General features: G+C 37.4%; 1 protein-coding gene across 2 annotated transcripts in view; it reads left to right on the top strand.

Annotated features, from left to right (window-relative positions):
• The window catches only part of PDE3B (phosphodiesterase 3B), a 179,439-nt gene that overhangs the window by 96,330 nt on the left and 59,333 nt on the right, over window positions 1-23,776 (top strand). For both annotated transcript variants that reach the window (XM_018059586.1, XM_005689658.3), the window contains exon 2: window positions 12,487-12,537. In XM_018059586.1, coding sequence (XP_017915075.1) covers window positions 12,487-12,537 — 51 coding nt within the window. The remainder of the gene's footprint in view (window positions 1-12,486; window positions 12,538-23,776) is intronic.

Raw genomic sequence — 23,776 nt, forward strand, 5'->3', positions numbered from 1 at the left:
ATGTTGCCAGGCTGATAGTTTATTGAGCTGAGTTCATTAACTATCAGCTACAAAAAAGAATAGGTTAGTTTATTTTGTAATAGTTTCATGGTCAAAAATTAGCATAATTTCCCATGGTACTGGACTCACTAATCTCAGCAAAATGCTAGGTTTGTGTGCATTTGTCCTCTGATGAGTGAGTAACCATTAATTGGGGGAGGGGACAGGAGGAAAGATAGTTAAGAAGTCTCTTAAAATTTTTACTAATATATTGATCATTGACAGACTTTAATATAACAGTTGGTTTCGTTTTCTTTGCCAGTTGGAGTAACTAATGGTATTATTTGTGCAGCACTGTTAGAAGGCTTCATATTTGAAAATAAATTGATAGCAAACAAAAGAGTCAATAGTTGCTCTAAGTTTTTAGATAGGGTATCTAGAGTTATTTGAAACTAGCTTTTGATCTTTTGGTTTCTTTAGCTGATCCATGTTACATTGTAGTATTAGCTAATTTAAATAGTTTATAGATTTTCATGATTTTATACATGGAAAATTAGTGTTTAGTGGTCTCTTATATGGTAAAATTTTTATTTAAATGTGTTAAATTTATCTCTGTATTCAAAAGATATTAAAGTCATTTTGCCTATGCAAAACATAAAACTTTTAGTACACTTTGTTTCATATATTTGGGATACTGTGGGATACTTTGATGATCCCTGGGGAAATCTGATTTTTTTTTTGACTTGAGGTTCCATTTTCATTTTCAGATCAAGTCACTATGGGGCTATTATCTTTGCCTAATTTTTATCTGTTATGACAAAACTTGTTTACTCAAATAACAAATACTGCTGCCAACTTGAGTAATTTCCACCTGACTGATAAAAATGCCAAATGAAAAGTGGTAAAATTTAATATTAAGTGGAAAAATAGTTTTGTTAGTATACATTTTTAAGTTTCTTGGTTAATTAAAATCTACTCTGATGCTTTGATAATTTTCTTTAATACCTCTACTTCCTAAATTTAATACTCTGTTCTTTAAAAAAAAAGGGCAGGAAAGGGCATAGTAAATGAATCTCTGTTACTTAAAATTTTACCCCTGAGAAGTTATATAAACCAGTGGTGAAAGAAAAAGTGAAAATGTTAGTTTCTCAATCGTATCTGACTCTTTCTGACCCCATAGACTGTAAGCCACTAGGCTCCTTTGTCCATGGAATTCTGGAGTCAGATACTGGAGTGAGCAGCCATTCCCTTCTCCAGGGGATCTTCCCAACCGAGGAGTCCAAACCAGGTCTTCTGCATTGCAGGCAGACTCTTTTACCATCTGAGCCACCAGGGAAGCCCCAGTTCTTAAAAAAAAAAAAAAACAACAACACAGACAAAGGCCTAGTAAATGTATCTCTGTTCCTTAAAACTTTACCCATGACAAGCTATATAAACAAGCGGTAAGAAAACATTTTAAAAAATGGGTTTGTTTATTTTTATTTTTTTGGCTATGCTGGGTCTTCGTTGCAGTGGCTGCTCTTGGTGCAGAGCACAGGCTCTAGGCATGCTGGCTTCAGCAGTTGCCGCGCCGGCTCAGTAGTTGTGGTGCACGGACTGTTGCTCCCCAGCACGTGGGATCTTCACAGACCAGGGATCAAACCGCTGTCCTTTGCATCGTTCGCACTGCAAGGCAGATTCTTAACCACTGGACTGCCAGAGAAGCCCAGAAAATATTCTTCCATATACCTGTCTACTTTCCTATACAGTCCTTTTTGTATAAAATGTCCTTTATGTTTTGGAGATGTAGCCATTTGACAGAATAAGAGTTCTTTGTTTGTGGTCCTGAATCTTTATTATATTGGCAATGTGGTAGTTCATACTGAAAAATCTAAGTCATGATTGTTGCTTTCTAAAGGAACTTCCAGTTGCTACTTTCAAAAACCTTTTTTAGGGACTTCCCTGGTGGTCCAGTGGCTAAGGCTCCACACTCCCAATGCAGGGGGACCCAGGTTTGTTCCCTGGTCAGGGACCTAAGATCCCATATGCCTTGCAGCCCCCCCCCAAAAAAAAAAAAAAAAACTTTATTAAAGAATTCCTCCATTGTAGCCTTTAAGTATTTCTTTTAGTTAATGAGGTCAGCTACATTAACTGAGATTAAGAAATAGGAAGTAGAGAATAGGAACCAAGGAAAATGGGAAGGTTTAACTCAGATGTAGAAAGTGGTAAGCAGATTTTTGTTGTTAGATTTTCCCCCATGGGTTTGGGGAGATAATCATATGTGAATTTGGTTGGAAAGATGAGTTGGTAGAATAATAAAAGGAGAAGTGGGGGCAGAGAATGAGACAGAATCACTAACTCAATGTACATGAATTTGAGCCAACTCCAGGAGATAGTGGAGGACAGAAGAGGCTGGCGTGCTACAGTCCATGGGGTTGCAGAGTCCAGCGTGACTTAGCAACTGAGCAACAGCAACAACAAATTCTTAGGGGAAGACTTGTCTCATTTAAAAGCAGCTTGTCTCATTTGTTTTACTTGACTGCTTACAGGTAGATGTTTTTAGTTGAGTGATTTTAGGCAGAGAGTAGGAAGGGCAAAGAAAAATCCCTTAATTACTCTGGTCCTTGTTTTCTTTATCTGTAAAATGAGAACACTGGAATTAACTTCTAAACTCCCCTAAGTTCAAATATACTCTGAATATTTCTAACAGGAGCGTATCATAATATATGGCTTTGAAGTTTGATTTTACTATATAAAGTAGATAAAATTGATTGGAAGCTGTTGAAAGTGATCAAGGCCTGATATAAAAATGTGAAAATACGGTTATGGCAAAAAATCAGAAACATCTAGATCAAATTGAATTGTTATGGGGAAGAGGAAAGAGGAACTAAAAAATGAGCCATTTATTCACTCAACAAGTTACTTTAATTATTTATAAAAAGTGATCTCATAGGCTGAAGGTAATAATACCTGTATATATAAAGCTCCCAACAGAGTACCTAATATAGTAAACACAAGGTTTTCAGAGCCTCTTTTGTTGCCTATGGTTTGCCATACTTGAGGTTGCCTCCCCCCTTCAACGATGTTTTACTTTTAGTTGCAATGAAGTAGGAATTTGAGGACACTAAAAGACTTGAGACTGATTAAAGGTCACCATTTGTTCTCTTTCAAATGCATTACCCAAACAATATTTAGCTATTACCTACAATGATTTCCAACCTCTCTCCAAATGGGCTGGACATGTTTGAAGATGGGGAATTTCCATAATCTGAATGGTTTCTGGGCCCATAGTTCTGGGCACTGATAGTTCTAATGATCGAAGGCAGGGTGGAGTGGGCAGATTGCAAGAGGGTATCAAAGCCTGGAGCCGAACCCTTAGAGGGAAATTCTAGATTTTTCCTACAACAGTATTCTAACCCTCTTCAAGTATTCCTCTTGGGACAAAGATTACACATTATTGGCGAAATGTACTCTCTGCTCATGACGAAATACCATTGGGATTCTCCATTGTGTTGTTTGGAAATACAAAGCTCATGTGTCTGCGTAAACATATTAGAGAGTCCTAAATATCAGGAGAGTCAAGGAGAACTTCTAAACATATGGACTTCCAGCAGAGAATTTGCATGTTATTTTATTTTCCCTCCATATATATATAATTATTTTACTGGTTGGTTCATCATTCTTAACTTTATATCTGTTCTCAGATAAGTTATAATGGGCAATCAGAGAAAAAAAAACTATCATCTGTTATATTTGCTTTGTTAGGCAGGGGGTATGCCTGCCTAGGACTAGATAGTTCCTTTGTTTTACTTGAATGTCTGTGCAATTTGTGGATCTTTCAGCTCTGTGAGCAGTACAGAGTTGATGTGGGGGTGGCGAGGAGTGGAACAGTGCAGCCTGCTTAGTAGGTGAGAAGCAGTGCAGTAAAGTGTTTGAGAGCCTGGGCTCTGGCATCAATCTGCCTGAGTTACTGTATGTATAGAGGAACATGTCCTTAGATTTTAGGTTGATCTTAGATCAACCTCAAATCCCCAGAAGACCATTGTGATTTCCCAATTTTCTTTCCAAATCAGAGTCAAGTTTGTAGCATATTCCTATTGATTGAGGTGTGGAATGTTTTTTTCTCTTTGGCTCTTGTTCATAAAAATATTTTTTAAGGCACTCCTCATGTGATCCTGATGGAGAAGGAAATGGCAACTCACTCCAGTATGCTTGCCTGGAAAAACCCATGGACAGAGGAGCCTGGCAGGCTATAGTCCATGGGTTTGCAAGAGTCTAACATGACTTAGCAAGTAAACCACCACCACCATGCGATCCTGAATTGTTCACATGTTTTAGTAAGGTCTTTTAAATATTAGCTATTATTAATTTAATCTTTTGCTTAAACTATACTGAAAAATTATTTTTGTTGTTGTTCAGCAACTGAGTTGTGACCACATGGACTGTAGCCCACAAGGTTCTTCTGTTCATGGGATTTCCCAGGCATGAATACTGGAGTGGGTTGTCACTTTCTTCTCCAGGGGCGCTTCCTAGACCAGGGATTGAACCCATATCTGCTGCATTGGCAAGTGGAATTTTTACCACTGAGCCGCCTGAGAAGCCCCACTGAAAATTATACAGAAACTTAAAAGGAAAACACTGTTCACATTAGGGGGAAAAACGGAAGTTATAGGCTTGCAATTCCTTTTTTTTTTTTTCAGTTATTTTTGGTACATTCTCCTCAGAATATGTATCTCTTGGTAGGAATGTAGAGACCATGTCTGAGGTAGAGATAAAATTCTGCTTAATGATAGGACAGAGAAACCAGTTGAGGTATGTACTAAGTTATATATCTAGAAGGACACGGGTCTAGAAGAGAAGCAGGTAGGTAAAAACTTGAAAACATCTAGAGTGGATAAGAGATTAAGAATACTGATAAGATAGATGCTATTTCATATATTTAGAAAACGACTCTCTGTGCTTGAATTCCTTTAGCACAACTAATGAGACCGTGATGTGTTAAACTGTTTTAAAATGATTCTGAAAGATTAAAAATAAAGTAGGTGTTTTAATTCAATTTAAGAACATCAAATAATAAAAACAAGTCTCATAAGATCAATAGGCTGTAAATGTTTTAGTTGGTGCTCTTTTTCAAACATTCTATGACTTCATTACTTCATATTTTTCCCACTCAACTTATATTTGTACCCTCCCTGTAAATATTGTTGTTTCTAGTTTGGAACTCTTGAGAAAAAAGCCCAAACTTACATGTATGTTTTAAGTGCTATCTTTTAAATTCTGAATTATCAGTACAGCTTTAGGAAAAAAATCTTCATTGGAGTTGCCTGGCATGTTCAAGGACCATCTAGTATAGCTCAGAGAGAATTACAGGAGAATAATTGGAAACAAAAAGTAAACATTACCCTTGAGGAGCTCTGCTATAAATGGAAGCAAAGAAGTGGGATAGAGGCTGAGTGTAAGATCATGAAAAAGTTTGTGTGTGTGTGAGAGGTGAGAAATTGCGGCATGTTTATAGTCTAATGGGAATAATGGGAATGATTTAGTAGAGAGAAAAAATGATGATGGAAGAGCGAGGGAGAGAGCTGCTTGTGAAGCAGTCTCAGGTAGACACCTGGACTGGATCTTGGGATCAAACCCATGGAGGAGGGCATGGCAGCCTATTCCAGTATTCTTGCCTGGAGAATCCCACGGACAGAGGAAGCCTGATGAGCTACAGTCCATGTGGTCGCAAAGAGTCAGACACTTCTGAAGCAAGATGCGGGTACCAGCAGATTGGATCTAGACCATTTATGGAAAACTGAGTCACTGACTAGAGCTCGGCAAGTTCAGCTGTAGTGACAGAATGAAATGCAGGAAATACGGGATCAGGTATTGGAGGGTAATCTGATGATCTGATAATCTTTTTTTTATAGTTTTTGAAAAGAAATCTCATTAAAAACTTAAATAATTATCCTTTCAGCATAGTACTAGAAAGAGAATAAAATTTGAAGGGCGATAATTCTGAGTTCAGATATTTGCTTTGCGATTTACTAGCTGACACCTAATAGAACTTGGTTCACAATGTCCCGGTATTTAGGATTGCAAGAAATATTAATTGAATTCACTCCGAGGTGGTTCAAATAAACCTTAAAAGAAGGAACAAGCCTAAGAGGATGATCAAGGGATGGTTAGACAACTAGAGAGCTAGTAACACTAGAAAGCTGTTACCTCACCTGAGGCTGATAGAACAAGGATGGAAATAGTGTTTCAGAGTCACAGCTGAAGTTGTGAAGGGAAGACCAACTGATTAAGAGCTGTAGTCATGCAGGCAGCAGAAAAGCCAACTATTTTCCTCTCCTCCCAAACTCGAGTTTCTTGCCATCATCTCCTAACCTAAGTGGATGTCAGCTGCATGGGAGCTTGGGAGATGCAGAGTGTAGGGGTCAGCCTCCCCATCATGGAGAAGAGGACAAAGAAGGGATCTGAGAGGCAAATGGAGAATAATCACTAAGCCTCAAGTTCTCCATATATAAATGGGGTTACTTGCAAAATTGTTGATTCTACATGGCTGTCAAGCACCTGCCATATTACTAGCACATAGTAGTGCTGAGAATATAAGATGGTGTAGCATAATACGTGTATATGTATGGCTGACTTCCTTCATTGTTCACCTGAGACTGTCACAATATTGTTAATTAGCTATACCCGGATACAAAGTGAAAAAAAAAAAAAGACCGTTTAGCATAATGCTTAAGAATCCTTAAAAAGCTTTGGAATGAGACAGCTCTGAATTTAATTTCTGTCTCTGCCACTTACTAGTCATGTGACTCTGGGCAGGTTACTTCACCTTCTTAGTCTCCATTGTGTCATTTGTAAAACGGGGAAATAGGCTTACCGCAAAGAACTCTAGGAAAGATTAAAGAAGCTGCTGTGTATTAGGCATCTAACAGTGCTGGTGTGTAGCTTGCAGTCTAAATCACCACAGCTGGAATCATGTTTTGATTGATTGGTAAGAATAGTAAATGAGACTAGTTTCCAAGTAATACTAGTCTCCACCCCTACCACACCCGCCCCCCTTTTTGTGGCTCTTATTCTCAGGTTTCCACCCCACCACACACAGAGAGACACACACACAGACACCCCCCCCCCCTTTTTTTTTTGCCCTTATTCTCAGGTTTTCTGACTGGGGCCTTTATTTGTCATGCAGGGGTCAAGGTGACTGTCGTTGCACTTTAGACTATTAGAAAGTACAGTTGTACAGTTTTAGTTTAGCTTTTTAGGGTGTCCATTTATTTTATGTTTTGGGTTTATGGTCAATAAATATAGTTAAATGGGCCTAAAGTTGAAAGGCACAGAAAAAGTTGAAAGTACTGAAATTCAATAAATTAACCTAGATTTATACACGAAGCTCAAGTGAAAATGCTGAAAATAAAGTATGTTTTAACAGTTAATTCACAGCTGTCACATAATAGCTAATCTTTCGAATTTCACATAAGTGTCACAGTTCTCTAAGCTTAACTTGAGGACACATATATGTTTTTCTTCTTGGCTACATTAGGGAACAATGAAGTAAAACCTCATTGACGCAATTGAACCTGATAACATCTCCTGGTTGTGCTGCTGATGTTTCACTGTGGTGTTGGTGGTTTCGTGGAGCTCTGTAAAGCATGTTGGACTTACAAACAGATTCAAACAGAAACTTTTATCAGGATTCAACTTTTTAACCACAAAGAAAAGCTGAGTTTATAAAAGCACAGTTTTGGGTTTACTTTTATCAAATCAACTAAAAGAATTTTTTTTTTAATAATAGGCACCTCACATGTTACTTAAATTATGAGAAAATGCTGTTTTTAAAATTATTTTTGAACAGATGTCTACAGTGTGAAAATATGTACTAATTTCTGATACTGTGTAATATTTGAATTTAGATGGGAAGAGACAAATGGAGTACCGGAAGCTTCTAAAAACAGCAATTAAAATTCATCCTTTCATGAAATGACATCTTATCATATAACAGAACCATGTTTTGAGAACATACCATAGTCACTAAAACTCTTTTTTACTTGATTCAAAATTTGATAATATTTGAATTGTTTATCCTTATATTTATTTATAGGATTTCCTTTGGTATTGAGAGTGAAGTTTAGGTTTTGCTGACTTTGGAACAATTGATATAGAGCATATACTGGCTACTTGGAGGTAAAATTTTAAAAGAGCTCCATGTTATTTTGGAGGAATGAATGCTTTTACCAATGTTTCTTAAACTTTTAATACCCATCCACCATCCACTGTGTATTCAGTGTGTGTGGTGGTTACCTACCAGTATTAAATAAATGTATTAAAATGACTCAGTTTTTAAAAACAAAATTAGTGACCATTGTTTGCAGTATTAAAGATACTTGTTTTAGCTCACTGATGAGTAAATAGGTTGTGTGTTGTAGATTCACAACCTATTTAACATAGTCTGTATACCCAACCAGATTCTTTTTTCTATTTTCTTAAATTGAAAAAATTAGAGCAAAATTGTAATTTACAGTGGAATGCAGCGAGTAGTTTTTTGACTGTTGACTCTGAATACTGAAATTCAACATGGACCCTGTAATCGTAAAGAGATTTGTCACTGAAAATTACTTTTGAGGCTGTGTCTGTTGCTAAGTTAATGGGCATTGTCATGCTTAGAAACTTGAGAAATAGAAGCTCTTTGCATTTTATTGCAAAAAATACTCCTATCTGCTATTTATAGTTTTTATTTGCACTCCATTTTCCCACAGCACACTGAAAAGATGTACTTTCTGTGGCCAAACATTGAATGCATTTACTCTTACACTATTTCTCTACCACTGAATCGTGCCCAGCGTGTGTTTTAACCACCAGCCGTTTTCTGTGAATAAAGCAGTGATAGATCTGCAGTTAAGAGATACTCTCATTGTTTCGCCAGGCTCTTCTTTGCTGTGCAATAGCTGATTCAGAACTAATTCCAGCACATTTTCAAGTCTCTATCATAGTTCACAAAATAATGATTAAATAGGAAAAAAAAAATCCTATTTTGTAGTATGGGTTTTTCAGTGATAAACATAAAAAAGTTGTCCCCCATCTTCTGCTGTGTGTATTGAACGTAAACCAAGAGCTGGTCTAGATTCATCCCATGTGTGCATTTACTCTTTGCAACCCCTTGGACTGTAGCCCACTAGGCTCCTCTGTCCATGGGATTCTCCAGGCAAGAATAACGGAAGGGTTGTCATTCCCTTCTCCAAAGATCTTCCTGACCCAGAGATTGAACCCAGGTCTCCTGTACCGTAGGCAGACTCTTACCGTCTGAGCCACCAGGAAAGCCCCTGAAGTATTTGCTGTGTATAAATATGACAGTAATCACTCTTGCCTTATATGCCTTTTCAGTTCTGTGATGTCCCAGGGTGTTGCATAGTAAATACATTTTGGAGATGTTTTGGTCTGTTCTCTCTTCTGGCATAAAGTTTATCATCTGTGTGGTTAATTTTACACATCTCTTGGCAATTATATGCTTTTCCTTTGGGGTGCACAGAATCTGAATAGTGCCTCCAGTTTATGTCACTTCTATTTTAGAAGCAGAAATCTTCAGTTTCATATAAGAAAGTTTTATGTGATTGTTCTGGAAAAGTTCTACTGGTTTACCGAAAAGGCTTCACATTTTGCGTGACTGTCATAAAACTTTCAAAGCAGATAACATGTAGTCTAAAAAAAAGAGTCCAGTTTTTAGATGGTCACTGTTGTATGGTTTAGTAATATTTTTGCTTTTATGGTTTTGTATGGTATTATCACACGCACAGATTTGTAGTGAGTTTGTATTAGTGTTGTTCTTGATGTAGGCTTAACATTTATTTGGAGTTATTTATGTTACTGTTTTTGTTAGTACCTTGAGCTTTAGAAAACCAATTTTGAGCCATGTGTTTTTTTGTTTGGCGACATAAGAAATGCCAAGAAAGCAAATTCAATAGATAAAAGCAATAATATTCAAATGACATGAAATAGCAAATTTTATATCAAATTGGTATAAACATCTCTAAACATTTACTCTTCATTTCTGTACTTTCTTATTGTGGACCACACATTGAGTAACTGCTCTAAGATGTGTCTCACTGCAGCTGTGTGATTCCTGGATCATACATCTTCTACTACTTACGCAGAAATTTTGTTTTCTCAAAATCACTAATATTCTTCTTGTCCAGTTTACACAGAAGTGAGTCTGCCAGCAATTTGTGGCTTTCACTGTATCTATTTCAGTTCCTAATATGCAGGGGATTTCAGACTAAGACCTGCTGCTTTTTGGCAAATGTATTTTTGATCACAGAGAAAGTCACTGCAAATTAGACAGCTACTGCTCGAGAGTTTATTCAAAGCCAGAGTAGCAGGTGGGAAGCAAGGAATGTTAAGAAAACCTCATGATGAAAGTATGCCGGAGTTAGCAAGAAATCAACTTCTACTCAGACTGATGAGGAGGAGAAATGAGGCCCAGGTATGTCACCATTTGATGGTACCCTTGTAGAAGAAATGTGGGAGTATGGATTGGACAATAGCATGTTAGGCAAGTTTGCAGACTCAGACACAAATCTCATTGGTAGTCTTTAGTGACCCAGTCGGTGGTCCTGTCTTCATTCCTGTCCACTCTGTACTTTTTTTTTTAGTGAACTTAAGGAAGCATCACATTTACAAATGTCATGATGAAGGGAAGAATGGTAAATAGGCTAGTCAACATTCCACTCGCCAAAGAAATTTGGACAGGCTAAAATCAGGACTGAAGTAAAGTATTGCACTCGGGACTAAAAAGCCAGTTGTGTAACCATAGCATGCAAATAGAACATGTATTCCCTGGTGGCTCAGATGGTAAAGAACCTGCCTGCAGTGCAAGAGACCCAGGTTCGATTTCTGGGTCAGGAAGATGCCCTGGAGAAGGGAATGGCAACCCACTTCAGTATTTTTGCCTGGAGAATTCCATGGGTGGAGGAGCCTGGCAGGTTACAGTCCATGGGGTCGTAGAGTCAGACATGACTGAGCAACTAACACTTTCACTACTTTTTATAACAAGTATACAAGAAACTTGGGGATTTTAGGTTACTTTAATCTTAATGTGAATGTTCTTAGGAAGTTGTTAGTGTCTTAAACTGCATTAATTAATGCAGTATATATGCTGGTTAAATCACAGCCTGAAGCAATTATATGAGGACCACACTTAGGGCTATATAAAATACTGTGTCAATTTGATGAGTCTACTAATATATATTAAATTCTTTTCATGTTGCTGTACCATAGCAATTTTGCAGGTACTAGTCCATCAATTTTGTAAGCAGTTATGTATGTCTGGATTTTCTTTTGGAAGAAATATGTTCTCTTCACTGGCAAGAGATGACTTTCTGCAAGGATGTTGACAAGGAGATGGTGATAAGGACAAATAATGATTTTTAAAAGGGGTCTCCAAGCTGTAGCCCACAACTAAATCCTGCTAGCAACCTTTTTTGTGTGGTCACAGAGCTAAGAATATTTGTTTTGTTTTGCATTTTAAAGGATTGTAAAACAAAAAGCAAAGAATATGCCATGGAGACCTTATGTGGCTTGAAAAGCCTAAATTATCTGTACCTTTATGAAAAAATTCTGTCAACTCCTAAATGAAATATTGGACCAATGAAAGAAGAGATAACATTTTAAGATCTTTTGCATCAGGAGCCTGATGATTAGAAACAAATATTTCAGTACAGAGAAATTGTGTGATTGGATTACAAATTAACTAGGCTTATGTTCACGGTTAGGGTTCAAAGCTATGTAGAAAATCGTCATTATATCAGTTATTTAGGCAAAAGGAAGAAACTTATTTAACAATTCAAGTAAATTTAAAAGAAATTAGATTTAATCATAGTTAGCAGCTATAGCTTGCCAAATTTGAGCTAATTTTGTCTCCTTGAGCAGTCGTGACTGTTGGATGGGGAAGTAGCCCCACAGCCTGCTAGGAAGAGACGGGCAGGAAAAAACTAGTCTAGTACTAAGAAGTTATCATTGATAATCTATAAAGAAGAGAAACAGAGGAACTAATTAAATCTGTGAATCAAAAGGGTTGTGTGTAACTTTTTATAAATCCACTCTTTTATGCTTTATGTAACCCGCAGGCAAGGTTTTTAAAGGTGCTTTTGACAACAGAGCCTTGTTGCTAAGGAAATAGCACCACCTACTGACACTGGTTTAAAATGACAAATTATGAGCCTTTGGAGAGGGTGGGAAGGGGGGAGAGCGGTGATTTCTCATTTTTCGTGTATTTTTAGTAAATGGATGTGATTTTGGATTTATATTTTTGGTTCTGTGGTAATAGATATTTTAAAGGTTACTATAGCTTAGTTTAGTGACTTTATTCTGACTCTCTTGCTTTTTCAATCACAGATTGTGTAATTAATGAAATATTCCATCTAGAGATCATTTGTATTCTCACCTCCCCAATTTCTCTCCCAAAATTTAAGCTGTTTTTGTGTAATTGAAGATGCTCCATTTTGTAACTAAATGAATTCTTTTATTTATTTTTTCTTTCAGATGATTCTTTGGGATTGGGACTTAAAGCAGTGGTATAAACCTCACTATCAGGTAAATATAAATGGTATCACTAATAGTTACCATCTGTAATCACATTTTTGACATATGAAGTTACATTCAGAAGACTTCTGTGCCATAAGATTTTTTCTTTAGCTGAATTAAAATAACCAAAACTTCATTTAGGTAGATTTTTAAAAAATAAATTTTAATTGCAAAGGAAAAGAAAATGATCAGTAACCAAATGTATATAGTTAGTTTTTAAATGTTGCTGGTACAATCTGGGCTATCAATAGAAAATTGCACAGATGAATGAATTTTCACAAATTAAACTTCCCATGTCACTAGTACCCATAACAAAAAATAGAACATTACCAGCATCCTACAAGCCTCACTTATGTACCATTGTAGTCATTACATATGTCTCCAGAGAAAATCCCCTATTCATACTTCTAGAAATTAGTTTTATTTATGAAATATATATATATATAGATAGATATACACATATGGAATCATATGAAATGGACTTTTTAAAAGATTTTTCATCACTTTATCTTGGTATCAGTGAAACTGAAAATAGACGTGTAGGAGAACAAAGGAAAATCAAACATCAAGGGATAACTTTGTTAACTTTTGATACATATCTTTATAGATCTTTTCCTAGTTTTCCAGTGTACTGAAATGTACAGTTTATATAATTTTAGTACAAAAATGATAATATTATATTCCATATGCTATTTTGAAACCTGATTTTTTATACTAACAGATAAACATTAATAAGTATCAAATCCTTGTCATACGTGTGTACAGAAACATTAACTCTATTTATCACATCTGTTTATTTAATGTTAGTTGTTCCAACATAAAACTTTGAAAAATGAACACCCCTTTGAATGGCTGAGTCTTATTTTTAAACAATAAATGGGATAACCACAACAGCCTATATTCTCTGATGTAACTGTTAGAGTCAGGTGAAGTGAGGAAGGCCACATCTGACCTGTTAAATAAAAGGGACTGGGGTTTCTTGACCTAAATAGTGGCCTTTGCCTCAGTCATGTCCACCAAGATTCTCAGTTTCAAATTAAAAGAGTATCTGCGTGCTCTGTCACTCAGTCATGGGCGACTCTGCAACCCCATGGACCCCACCAGGCTCCCCTGTCCATGGAATTTTCCAGGCAAGAATACTGAAGTGGGTTGCCATTTGCTTCTCCAGGAGAAGAGTATCTAAATTACTGCTAAAATCTAAAGATAGTAAGCAGTGATGGTTCAAGCATGGGCTTGTAGTCTCAGAATTTTATTTCTTCTACCCCTCTTTTTCTTTCAAATAATCCTTAAAAGAAAAAGAAAAGAAAAGAAAAGAAAAGAAATGTAGGGGATTCCCTGGCAGTCTGGTGGTTAGAACTGGGTGCTTTTACTGCCCTGGTCTCAAGTTTGATCCCTGGTCAAGGAATTCAAGGTATGGTAGGCCACACAGCATGGCCAAAAAAAGAAAAAATTAAAAGTGTAACACTCATGTATAAAAGTGCACAAGTCACAACTGTACAACTTGATGGATTTTCTCAGAGTGAATATATACATGTGACCATTTTTCAGATGAATTCAGCACCCCAAAAGCCCCCTGCCTAGTCATCAGCTTCTCCCAGGTGTTATTTCAGTACTGATTTCTGTCATCACAACTTAGTCTTTTTCTGAATTGTAAGTAAATAGAATCACTCATATGTGTTTTCTGTTTTACTTCTTTCAAAATTTATCTGTATGATTAATTCGTTATTATGCGTAGTAGTAATTCACCCACTCTTATTCCATTTAGTGTTTCATTGAATGAGTATACACGCAATTCATCCAGTCTATAGTAGACTGACATTTATTTTTCAGTTTTTTGTCTATTTCAAGTTATGCTGTTGGAATATTCTTGATGTCTTTTGTTGGATATTAGAGGGGAGTATGCATGTATATGTTCAGTTTTAGCAGGAAGCACCAGATAATTTTCCAAAGAGAGTGTATTACTTTTACCCAGCCATCAGCAGTATATAGGTGTTCCCAGTTGATCCACATCTTTGTCAGCACTTGGTAGTGTCTGTTTTAAATCATTCTGGTAGCTGTTGAAGAGTGTCTTATTGTAGTTTTAATATTTGCATTTCATTGATGGCTCATCAGGTTGAGAATCTTTTCATGTTAATTTGCTACTCAGATATCCTCTGGTGAAGATCTTTTCCCCATTTTTTCCCCACCGATTATCTGCCTTTTACTTGGTGATCAGTAGGAGTTCTTTATGTATTTTGGACACGAATATTCCTTAAGAAATCTTCTCCCTGTCTGTGGTGTCTTATTGAAAACACTCTATTCATCAATCATTTCCTTTTATGTCAACTTATCATTTCCTTTTTATTTAGTGGTTTTTGTATATGTCCTACATAAGAACATCTTGTCTACTCCCTAGGTGGTGTCTACCCTCTTCTGTTACCTCCTAGCAGTTTTACTGTTTTACTTTCCATCTTTAGATCTGTAATACATCTATAATTGATTTTTCTGTATTGTGGTTTATGTATCAAGACAGCTTTTTTCCACATAGTTATCTAGTTGATCCACTTCCAGTTATTGAGAAAAAATCGATCTTTCTTCTTCGCACTGTATTGTCATCTTTGTCTTTTTTTATGTTAAAAATCTCGCTATTTTTTTAGATGGTAATAAGCTAACTTTTATTTTTTTTAATATAAATTTATTTTAATTGGAGGTTAATTACTTTACAATATTGTATTGGTTTTGCCATACATCAACATGAATCTGCCACAGGTATACACGTGTTCCCCATCCTGAACCCCCCCTCCTTTCTCCCTCCCCATACCATCCCTCTGGGTCATCTCAGTGCACCAGCCCCAAGCATCCAGTATCATGCATCGAACCTGGACTGGTGATTTGTTTCATATATGATATTATACATGTTTCAATGCCATTCTCCCAAATCATCCCACCCTCGCCCTCTCCCACAGAGTCCAAAAGACTGTTCTATACCTCTGTGTCTCTTTTGTTGTCTTGCATACAGGGTTATCACTATCATCTTTCTAAATTCCATATATATGCGTTAGTATACTGTATTGGTGTTTTTCTTTCTGGCTTGCTTCACTCTGTATAATAGGCTCCAGTTTCATCCACCTCATTAGAACGGATTCAAATGTATTCATTTTAATGGCTGAGTAATACTCCATTGTGTATATATACCACGGTTCTCTTATCCATTCGTCTGATGATGGACATCTAGGTTGCTTCCATGTCCTGGCTATTATAAATAGCACTGCGATGAACATTGGGGTACACGTGTCTCTTTCAATTCTGGTCTCCTTGATGTGTATGCCCAGGAGTGGGATTGCTGGGTCATAAGGCAGTTCTATTTCCAGTTTTTTAAGGAATCTCCACACTGTTTTCCATAGTGGCTGTACTAGTTTGCATTCCCACCAACAGTGTAAGAGAGTTCCCTTTTCTCCACACCCTCTCCAGCATTTATTGTTTGTAGGCTTTTGGATTGCGGCCATTCTGACTGGCATGAAATGGTACCTCACTGTGGTTTTGATTTGCATTTCTCGGATAATGAGTGATGTTGAGCATCTTTTCATGTGTTTGTTAGCCATCTGTATGTCTTCTCTGGAGAAATGTCTATTTAGTTCTTTGGCCCATTTTTTGATTGGGCTGTTTATTTTTCTGGAATTGAGCTGCAGGAGTTGCTTGTATATTTTTGAGATTAGTTGTTTGTCAGTTGCTTCATTTGCTATTATTTTCTCCCATTCTGAAGGCTGTCTTTTCACCTTGCTTATATAGTTTCCTTTATTGTACAGAAGCTTTTAATTTTAATTAGGTCCCATTTGTTTATTTTTGGTTTTATTTCCAATATTTTGGGAGGTGGGTCATTAGAGGATCCTGCTGTGATGTATGTCGGAGAGTGTTTTGCCTGTGTTCTCCTCTAGGAGTTTTATAGTTTCTAGTCTTACGTTTAATCTTTAATCCATTTTGAGTTTATTTTTTCTGTTTCTTACTGGTTCAGTTTTGGAAAGTTGTACTTTTCTAAGAATTTGTCCATTTCTTCCACGTTGTCCATCTTATTGGCATATAATTGCTGATAGTAGTCTCTTATGATCCTTTGTATTTCTGTGTTGTCTGTTGTGATCTCTCCATTTTCATTTCTAATTTTATTGATTAGATCTTTCTCCCTTTGTTTCTTGGTGAGTCTGGCTAATGGTTTGTCAATTTTATTTATCCTTTCAAAGAACCAGCTTTTGGCTTTGTTGATTTTTGCTATGGTCTCTTTTGTTTCTTTTGCATTTATTTCTGCCCTAATTTTTAAGATTTCTTTCCTTCTACTAACCCTGGGGTTCTTCATTTCTTCCTTTTCTAGTTGCTTTAAGTGTAGAGTTAGGTTATTTATTTGACTTTTTTCTTGTTTCTTGTATGCCTGTATTGCTATGAACTTTCCCCTTAGCACTGCTTTTACAGTGTCCCACAGGTTTTGGGTTGTTGTGCTTGCATTTTCATTCATTTCTATGCATATTTTGATTTCTTTTTTGATTTATTCTGTGATTTGTTGGTTATTCAGTAGCGTGTGGTTCAGCCTCCATATGTTGCAATTTTTAATAGTTTTTTTTTTTTTTCCTGTAGTTGAGATCTAATCTTACTGCATTGTGGTCAGAAAAGATGCTTGGAATGATTTCAATTTTTTTGAATTTATCAAGGCTAGATTTATGGCCCAGGATGTGATCTATCCTGGAGAAGGTTCCATGTGCGCTTGAGAAAAAGGTGAAATTCATTGTTTTGGGGTGAAATGTCCTATAGATATCAATTAGGTCTAACTGGTCTGTTGTATCGTTTAAAGTTTGTGTTTCCTTGTTAATTTTCTGTTTAGTTGATCTATAGGTGTGAGTGGGGTAGTAAAGTCTCCCACTATTATTGTGTTGTTGTTACATTATGTACTGTCCTTCTTTGTCTCTTTTTACAGCCTTTGTTTTAAAGTCTATTTTATCTGATATGAGTATTGCTACTCCTGCTTTCTTTTGGTCTCTGTTTGCATGGAAAATTTTTTTCCAGCCCTTCAGTTTCAGTCTATATGTGTCCCCTGTTTTGAGGTGGGTCTCTTGTAGACAACATATATAGGGGTCTTGCTTTTGTATCCATTCAGCCAGTCTTTGTCTTTTGGTTGGGGCATTCAACACACTTATGTTTAAGGTAATTATTGATAAGTATGATCCCGTTTCCATTTACTTTATTGCTTTGGGTTCGAGTTGATACACCCTTTTTGTGTTTCCTGTCTAGAGAATATCCTTTAGCATTTGTTGGAGAGCTGGTTTGGTGGTGCTGAATTCTCTCAGCTTTTGCTTGTCTGTAAAGCTTTTGATGTCTCCTTCATATTTGAATGAGATCCTTGCTGGGTACAGTAATCTGGGCTATAGGTTATTTTTGTTCATCACTTTAAGTATGTCTTGCTATTCCTTCCTGGCCTGAAGAGTTTCTATTGAAAGATCTGCAGTTATCCTTATGGGGATTCCCTTGTGTATTGCTACTCCTGCTTGCTTTTGGTCTCTATTTGCATGGAAAATATTTGTTGTTTTTCCCTTGCTGCTTTTAATATTTGTTCTTTGTGTTTGACCTTTGTTAATTTGATTAATGTGTGTCTTGGGGTGTTTCACCTTGGGTTTATCCTGTTTGGGACTCTCGGTGTTTCTTGGACTTGGGTGATTATTTCCTTCCCCATTTTAGGGAAGTTTTCAACTATTATTTCTTCAAGTATTTTCTCATGGTCTTTCTTTTTGTCTTCTTCTTCTGGGACTACTGTGACTCGAATGTTGGGGCGTTTAACACTGTCCTGGAGGTCTCTGAGATTGTCCTCATTTCTTTTTTGAAGATTTTTTGAGATTTGTCCTCATTTTTCATGTTTCCTCTCTGATTCATTTATTTCTACCATTTTATCTTCTACTTCACTAATCCTATCTTCTGCCTCTGTTATTCTACTATTTGTTGCCTCCAGAGTGTTTTTGATCTCATTTATTGCATTATTCATTATATATTGACCCTTTTTTATTTCTTCTAGGTCCTTGTTAAAACTTTCTTACATCTTCTCAATCCTTCTCTCCAGGCTATTTATCTATGATTCCATTTTGATTTCAAGATTTTGGATCATTTTCACTATCATTATTTGGAGTTCTTTATCAGGTAGATTCCCTATCTCTTCCTCTTTTGTTTGGTTTGGTGGGCATTTATCTTGTTCCTTTACCTCCTGGGTATTCCTCTGTCTCTTCATCTTGTTTATATTGCTGTGTTTGGGGTGGTCTTTTTGTATTTTGGCAGTTTGTGGAGTTCTCTTTATTGTGGAGTTTCCTTGCTGTGGGTGGGGTTGTATGGGTGGCTTGTCAAGGTTTCCTGGTTAGGGAAGCTTGTGTCGGTGTTCTGGTGGGTGGAGCTGGATTTCTTCTCTCTGGAGTGCAATGAAGTGTTCAGTAATGAGTTATGAGATGTCGGTGGGTTTGGATTGACTTTGGGCAGCCTGTATATTGAAGCTCGGGGCTGTGTTCCTGTGTTGCTCGAGAATTTGCATGGTATATCTTGCTCTGGAACTTGTTGGCCCTTGGGTGGTGCTTGGTTTCAGTGTAGGTATGGAGGCGTTTGATGAGCTCCTGTCAATTAATGTTCCCTGGAGTCAGGAGTTCTGTGGTGTTCTCAGGGTTTGGACTTAAGCCTCCTGCTTCTAGTTTTCAGTCTTATTTTTACAGTAATCTCAAGACTTCTCCTTCTATACAGCACTGTTATGAAACATCTAGGTTAAAGATGAAAAGTTTCTCCACAGTGAGGGACACCCAGAGAGGTTCACAGAGTTACATGGAGAAGAGAAGAGGGAAGAGGGAGTTAGAGGTGACCCAAATGAGATGAGGTGGAATCAATAGGAGAGAGCAGGCTAGCCAGTAATCACTTCCTTATGTGCACTCTGCAACTGGACCTCTCAGAGATGTTCATGGAGTTATACAGAGAAGAGGGAGGAAGGAGACAGAGGTGGCCAGGAGGATAAAAGGGGTGAATCAAAAGGAGAGAGACAGATCCAGCCAGTAATCAGTTCCCTAAGTGTTCTCCACCGTCTGGAACACACAGAAATTTACAGAGTTGGGTAGAGAAGAGAGGGGGTAGGGAGGAGACACAGGTGACCTGGTGAAGAAAAAGGAGAGTCCAAAGGGGGAGAGAGTAGTCAAGCCAGTAATCTCGCTCCCAAGTAAAAATGGGTACTGAAGATTGGGTTCTTAAAGGTACAAAATTGATAACAAATACCAAAAAGCAAAGATTAAAAATCTAGAGTAGAGTTTGGAATTTCAAAAATACAATATTAAAGAAAAGAAGAAAAAAAAGAGAAAAAAAAAACAAAGTCACAAAAATTATAAAAAAAATATATATATATGAAGTTTGCTTTTTAAAAATAGGGTCTTTTTTTTTTTTGCAAAGTAATAGTAGGTTATAAAAGTGAAAATTAAAGGAGTAATAGAGGACTTAACATTTTTTAAAAATTAAAAAAAAAGAATGATCGTAAAAAGAGTAAAAATATATCTAGGAATTTCTCTGGTGTTGTGGGCAGTGTGGGGTCAGTTCATTTTTGGATAGTCCCTTGATCCGGCTTATGTTTCTCAAGATCTAAGGGCCCCTTCCTATGTAGTCGGTACTAACGACAGGGCTTTAATCTATTGCACCTGTCACTTCCAAGGCGGTTCCCTCTGTTTTAGCTTCTTCTGTTTGCTGGTCTCCTCAGTGTCTGATTTCCTCCCTGACACAGAGTGGGTGGTGGTGGACACTTTTTTTAGGCTCACTTGTTCAGTTGCGCTGTGGGGAGGGAGGGACGCTGCAAACAAATAACATTGGCGTGTGCTCGCAGTGCGTCAGCCACACTGAGCCCGCCCCTGTTCACAGAGCGTGTACCCTCCCTGCTCGCACCGCTCAGGCTCTATGTTGCTCTGCCGGGAACTGTCCGAGGCCGGCCCTGGGCTGCATGCCCTTCCCAGGTCTAAGCTGCTCAGGTTCAGGCACTCGGGTAGTCCTCAGAGGCGCAGACTCGGTTGGGCCTGCGTTTTGTGCCCTTCCCAGGTCTGAGCAGCTCAGGTGATGAGGTGTTTGGCGAGCGCGGTCGCTGCGACTTATCGCCTCCCCGGTCCCTGCCACTCGGTTTTCCGGGTGTACAATCGGCGCACCTTCTCAGGCAGATGTTGACCGTCCAGAACCCCAAGAAGTCTTAGTTAGCAAAGAAGCCTGCTTACAGTTTTGTAGATAATGTCTCTCTAGGGCTGTGATTGCCCCCTTCTGGCTCTGGCTGCCTGTCACCAGAGGGGGATAGCCTGCAGCTGGCTATCTCTGTTCAGACCTTTGTTCTGTGCACGGGCCTGGTGGTGTCTTAGGTTAGAGCTGGCTTTTCGCGTGGTAGTTATCCCACAGTCTGGTTTGCTAGCCCAAGTTAGTTCGCTCAGATTGCGCTAGGGGCATTCAGGCCAGATCCTTGGGCTCGTAATCTGTGGATTTTAATTATTTATTTATTTTTCCTCCCTGTTACGTTGCCCTCTGTGCTTCCAAGGCTCACCACAGACTCGGCAGGGAGAGTGTTTCCTGGTGTTTGGAAACTTCTCTCTTTTTAAGACTCCCTTCCCGGGACGGAGCTCCCTCCCTACCTCTTTTGTCTCTTTTTTTGTCTTTTATATTTTTTCCTACCTCCTTTCGAAGACAATGGGCTGCTTTTCTGGGTGCCTGATGTCCTCTGCCGGCATTCAGAAGTTGTTTTGTGGAATTTACTCAGCGTTTAAATGTTCTCTTGATGAATTTGTGGGGGAGAAAGTGGTCTCCCCGTCCTATTCCTCCGCTTCCTTCTCACCTTTGTCTTTTAAGTGACAAAATGTAGATTTGTTTCAGGCCTTTCCATTCTGTCTGTCAATTTGTCTCTCCTGATACCAGCCTTGTTATTTTAATTACTTTAACTTTATAATAGTGTAAGTTCTCTAGCTTTGTTATTCCTCAAAATTATCTTGGCTATTCTTTAATAAACTTGAAAATTTCCATATCCAAAAAAAATACTAGGATTTCAACTGAGATTTTATTGACTCTATAGATCACTATGAGAATTTACATCTTTTTATACTGAGGCTTTCAATACATGAAAATGGTATCTTCCTTCAGTTATCTGAGTCATCTTTTATCTTAATGATGTTTTCAGTGCAGGTGTCATGCATCTATTTTGTTAGATTTGTTCTTAGATATTTAATTTTTAAAGTTGAAAAATGTAAAAGGTAGCAATTTTTAGAAATTCCATGTTCTTAACTGTTTGTGCTGCCCCATGGGAGTTTAATTGATTTTCATATATTGACCCATGTATCCAGTGTCCTTGCTAAATTTACTTATTAATTCTAATAGCTTGTCTGAGGATCCTTTTAGAGTTTTTAGGGATATAATAATGTCATCAATGAATAAAGACAGGCTTATTATTTCCAGTCATATGAGACTTTTTTTGCATAACTGTATAGTTTAGGATTTCTAATGCAGTGTTGAATGGAAGTGGCACTAGTAGATAGCCTTGTCCTCTTCATGACCTCAGGAAGAAAATATCCAACATGCTCACCACTAATGTCTAATATAGGTACCCTTTAACAGATTAACGAAGTTCTATCCTAATCGCAGTTCACCAAAAACTTTTTTCTTCTAAGTCAGAAATGGGTCTAGAATTCTATCAGATGCTTTTTCTGTGTCTATTGAGATGATCCCTGAATTTTCCCCCATTTTTTTCTGTTAATGTGGTAAATTAATTATGGGCCTGTGTTGAACCATCCCTGGATTCCCAGAATAAAGCAAATTTAAAAATATATATCACTGGATTTTATTTATTAATATTTTGAATTCATGCTTACATGAGAGTGGGCCTTATGATTATTGTTTTTATCATGTTTTTGGCATAAAGGTTATACTGGCCTCATAAGATAAGGTGGGAAATTCCCCCCACTTTTTTTCTATTATCTAAAAGAGTCTAGTAAGATGGGTTTCGTTTCTTCCTTTGGAAAAATACTCTGGTGAAGCTATCTCAGTTTGGAGCTTTTCTTATGGACAAGTTTTAAATTATTAAGTTTCTTAAAGTTTTAGGACTATTCAGACTTTCTGTCTTTTCTTGTTTCTTTGGTTCATGGTGTTCTTCTCGGAACACTTTGGTTTTGTTCCCTCCAGCACTGAGACTGCTGACAGCTTTATTTTACTTTCAAAATAGAAATCTTTTTGAGGATTTCTGTTTGGTTTCTCTATCTTTTGGCCTCTGTTTACAAATTGGCAAATATCTCCAGAGGGGAAGGCAGCTCCAAATTCAGGCTTGCATCTTTGTTCTCTTCTTCTCTCTGGGATCTTGCTTGCAAGCATTTAAAGCTCTCTGTCTTTATAACCCTAAATTCCATATTTGGTCTCCCAGCCCCTTGAGACTGTACGAGAGCTCTATGCTATTTCCTAGCCTCTTAACTACTCTGCTTCTCATCTTCTCTGCCCTGTGTCAGTTATGAATCAGTAGCAAATTCCTTGAAAGGAGAAAGTAGCACAGAATATTGGTTTCAGTTTGCTTCAGTCTCTTCTCTGCTGCTGCTAAATCTCTTCAGCCATGTCCAATTCTGTGCGACCCCACAGACGGCTGTTTTTCAAGCCCTGGCTGCTTGACTGTGTTCTGACGCCCTGAAGTGGATACATTTCTGGTGTATTTTGGCTTTTCTAGATTAGTTGTTCTAGGCAGTAGAGTTGATCTGATACAGACTAGTCCCTCTCAGCTGAAAAATAGGCAAGCCTCTTAAGTCGCTATGAACCTATTTCCTTATCTATAGATTTTGAATAATACCAGTTCCTCCAGAGGGGTGATTAAAATAATAATAATATGTGCCTGGTACATAGTAGCACAAAAATATAAGCTAATATTATATTAATTTCAATAATAATAAATACTAAGCATCTCTGAAATTATAGCATAAGTTAGGAGAAAACAAGTTTTTTCCTATAAAGGGCCATATCGCAAATATTTTAGCATTTGCAGGGACACACAGCCACCTGCTACTCCCCCTCCTCCACTCCTGCAGTAACTGGTAAAATGTAGAATTTATTCTTGACTCTGTGTACAAAAACAAGAGTTTGCCAAATATAAGCTGATGGGAAATAAGAATTTAGGTTCAACTTTTAAAATTATAACAAATACTTTGAATATTCAGTTTGACAGGAAATTAATCAGGTGATGTCAGTCTCTTGCTCACTATGCTGTAATCTCATCCATAAT

Source organism: Capra hircus, chromosome 15 (genome assembly GCF_001704415.2).
Source record: "Capra hircus breed San Clemente chromosome 15, ASM170441v1, whole genome shotgun sequence".
In the NCBI taxonomy this organism is placed as follows: Eukaryota; Metazoa; Chordata; class Mammalia; order Artiodactyla; family Bovidae; genus Capra; species Capra hircus.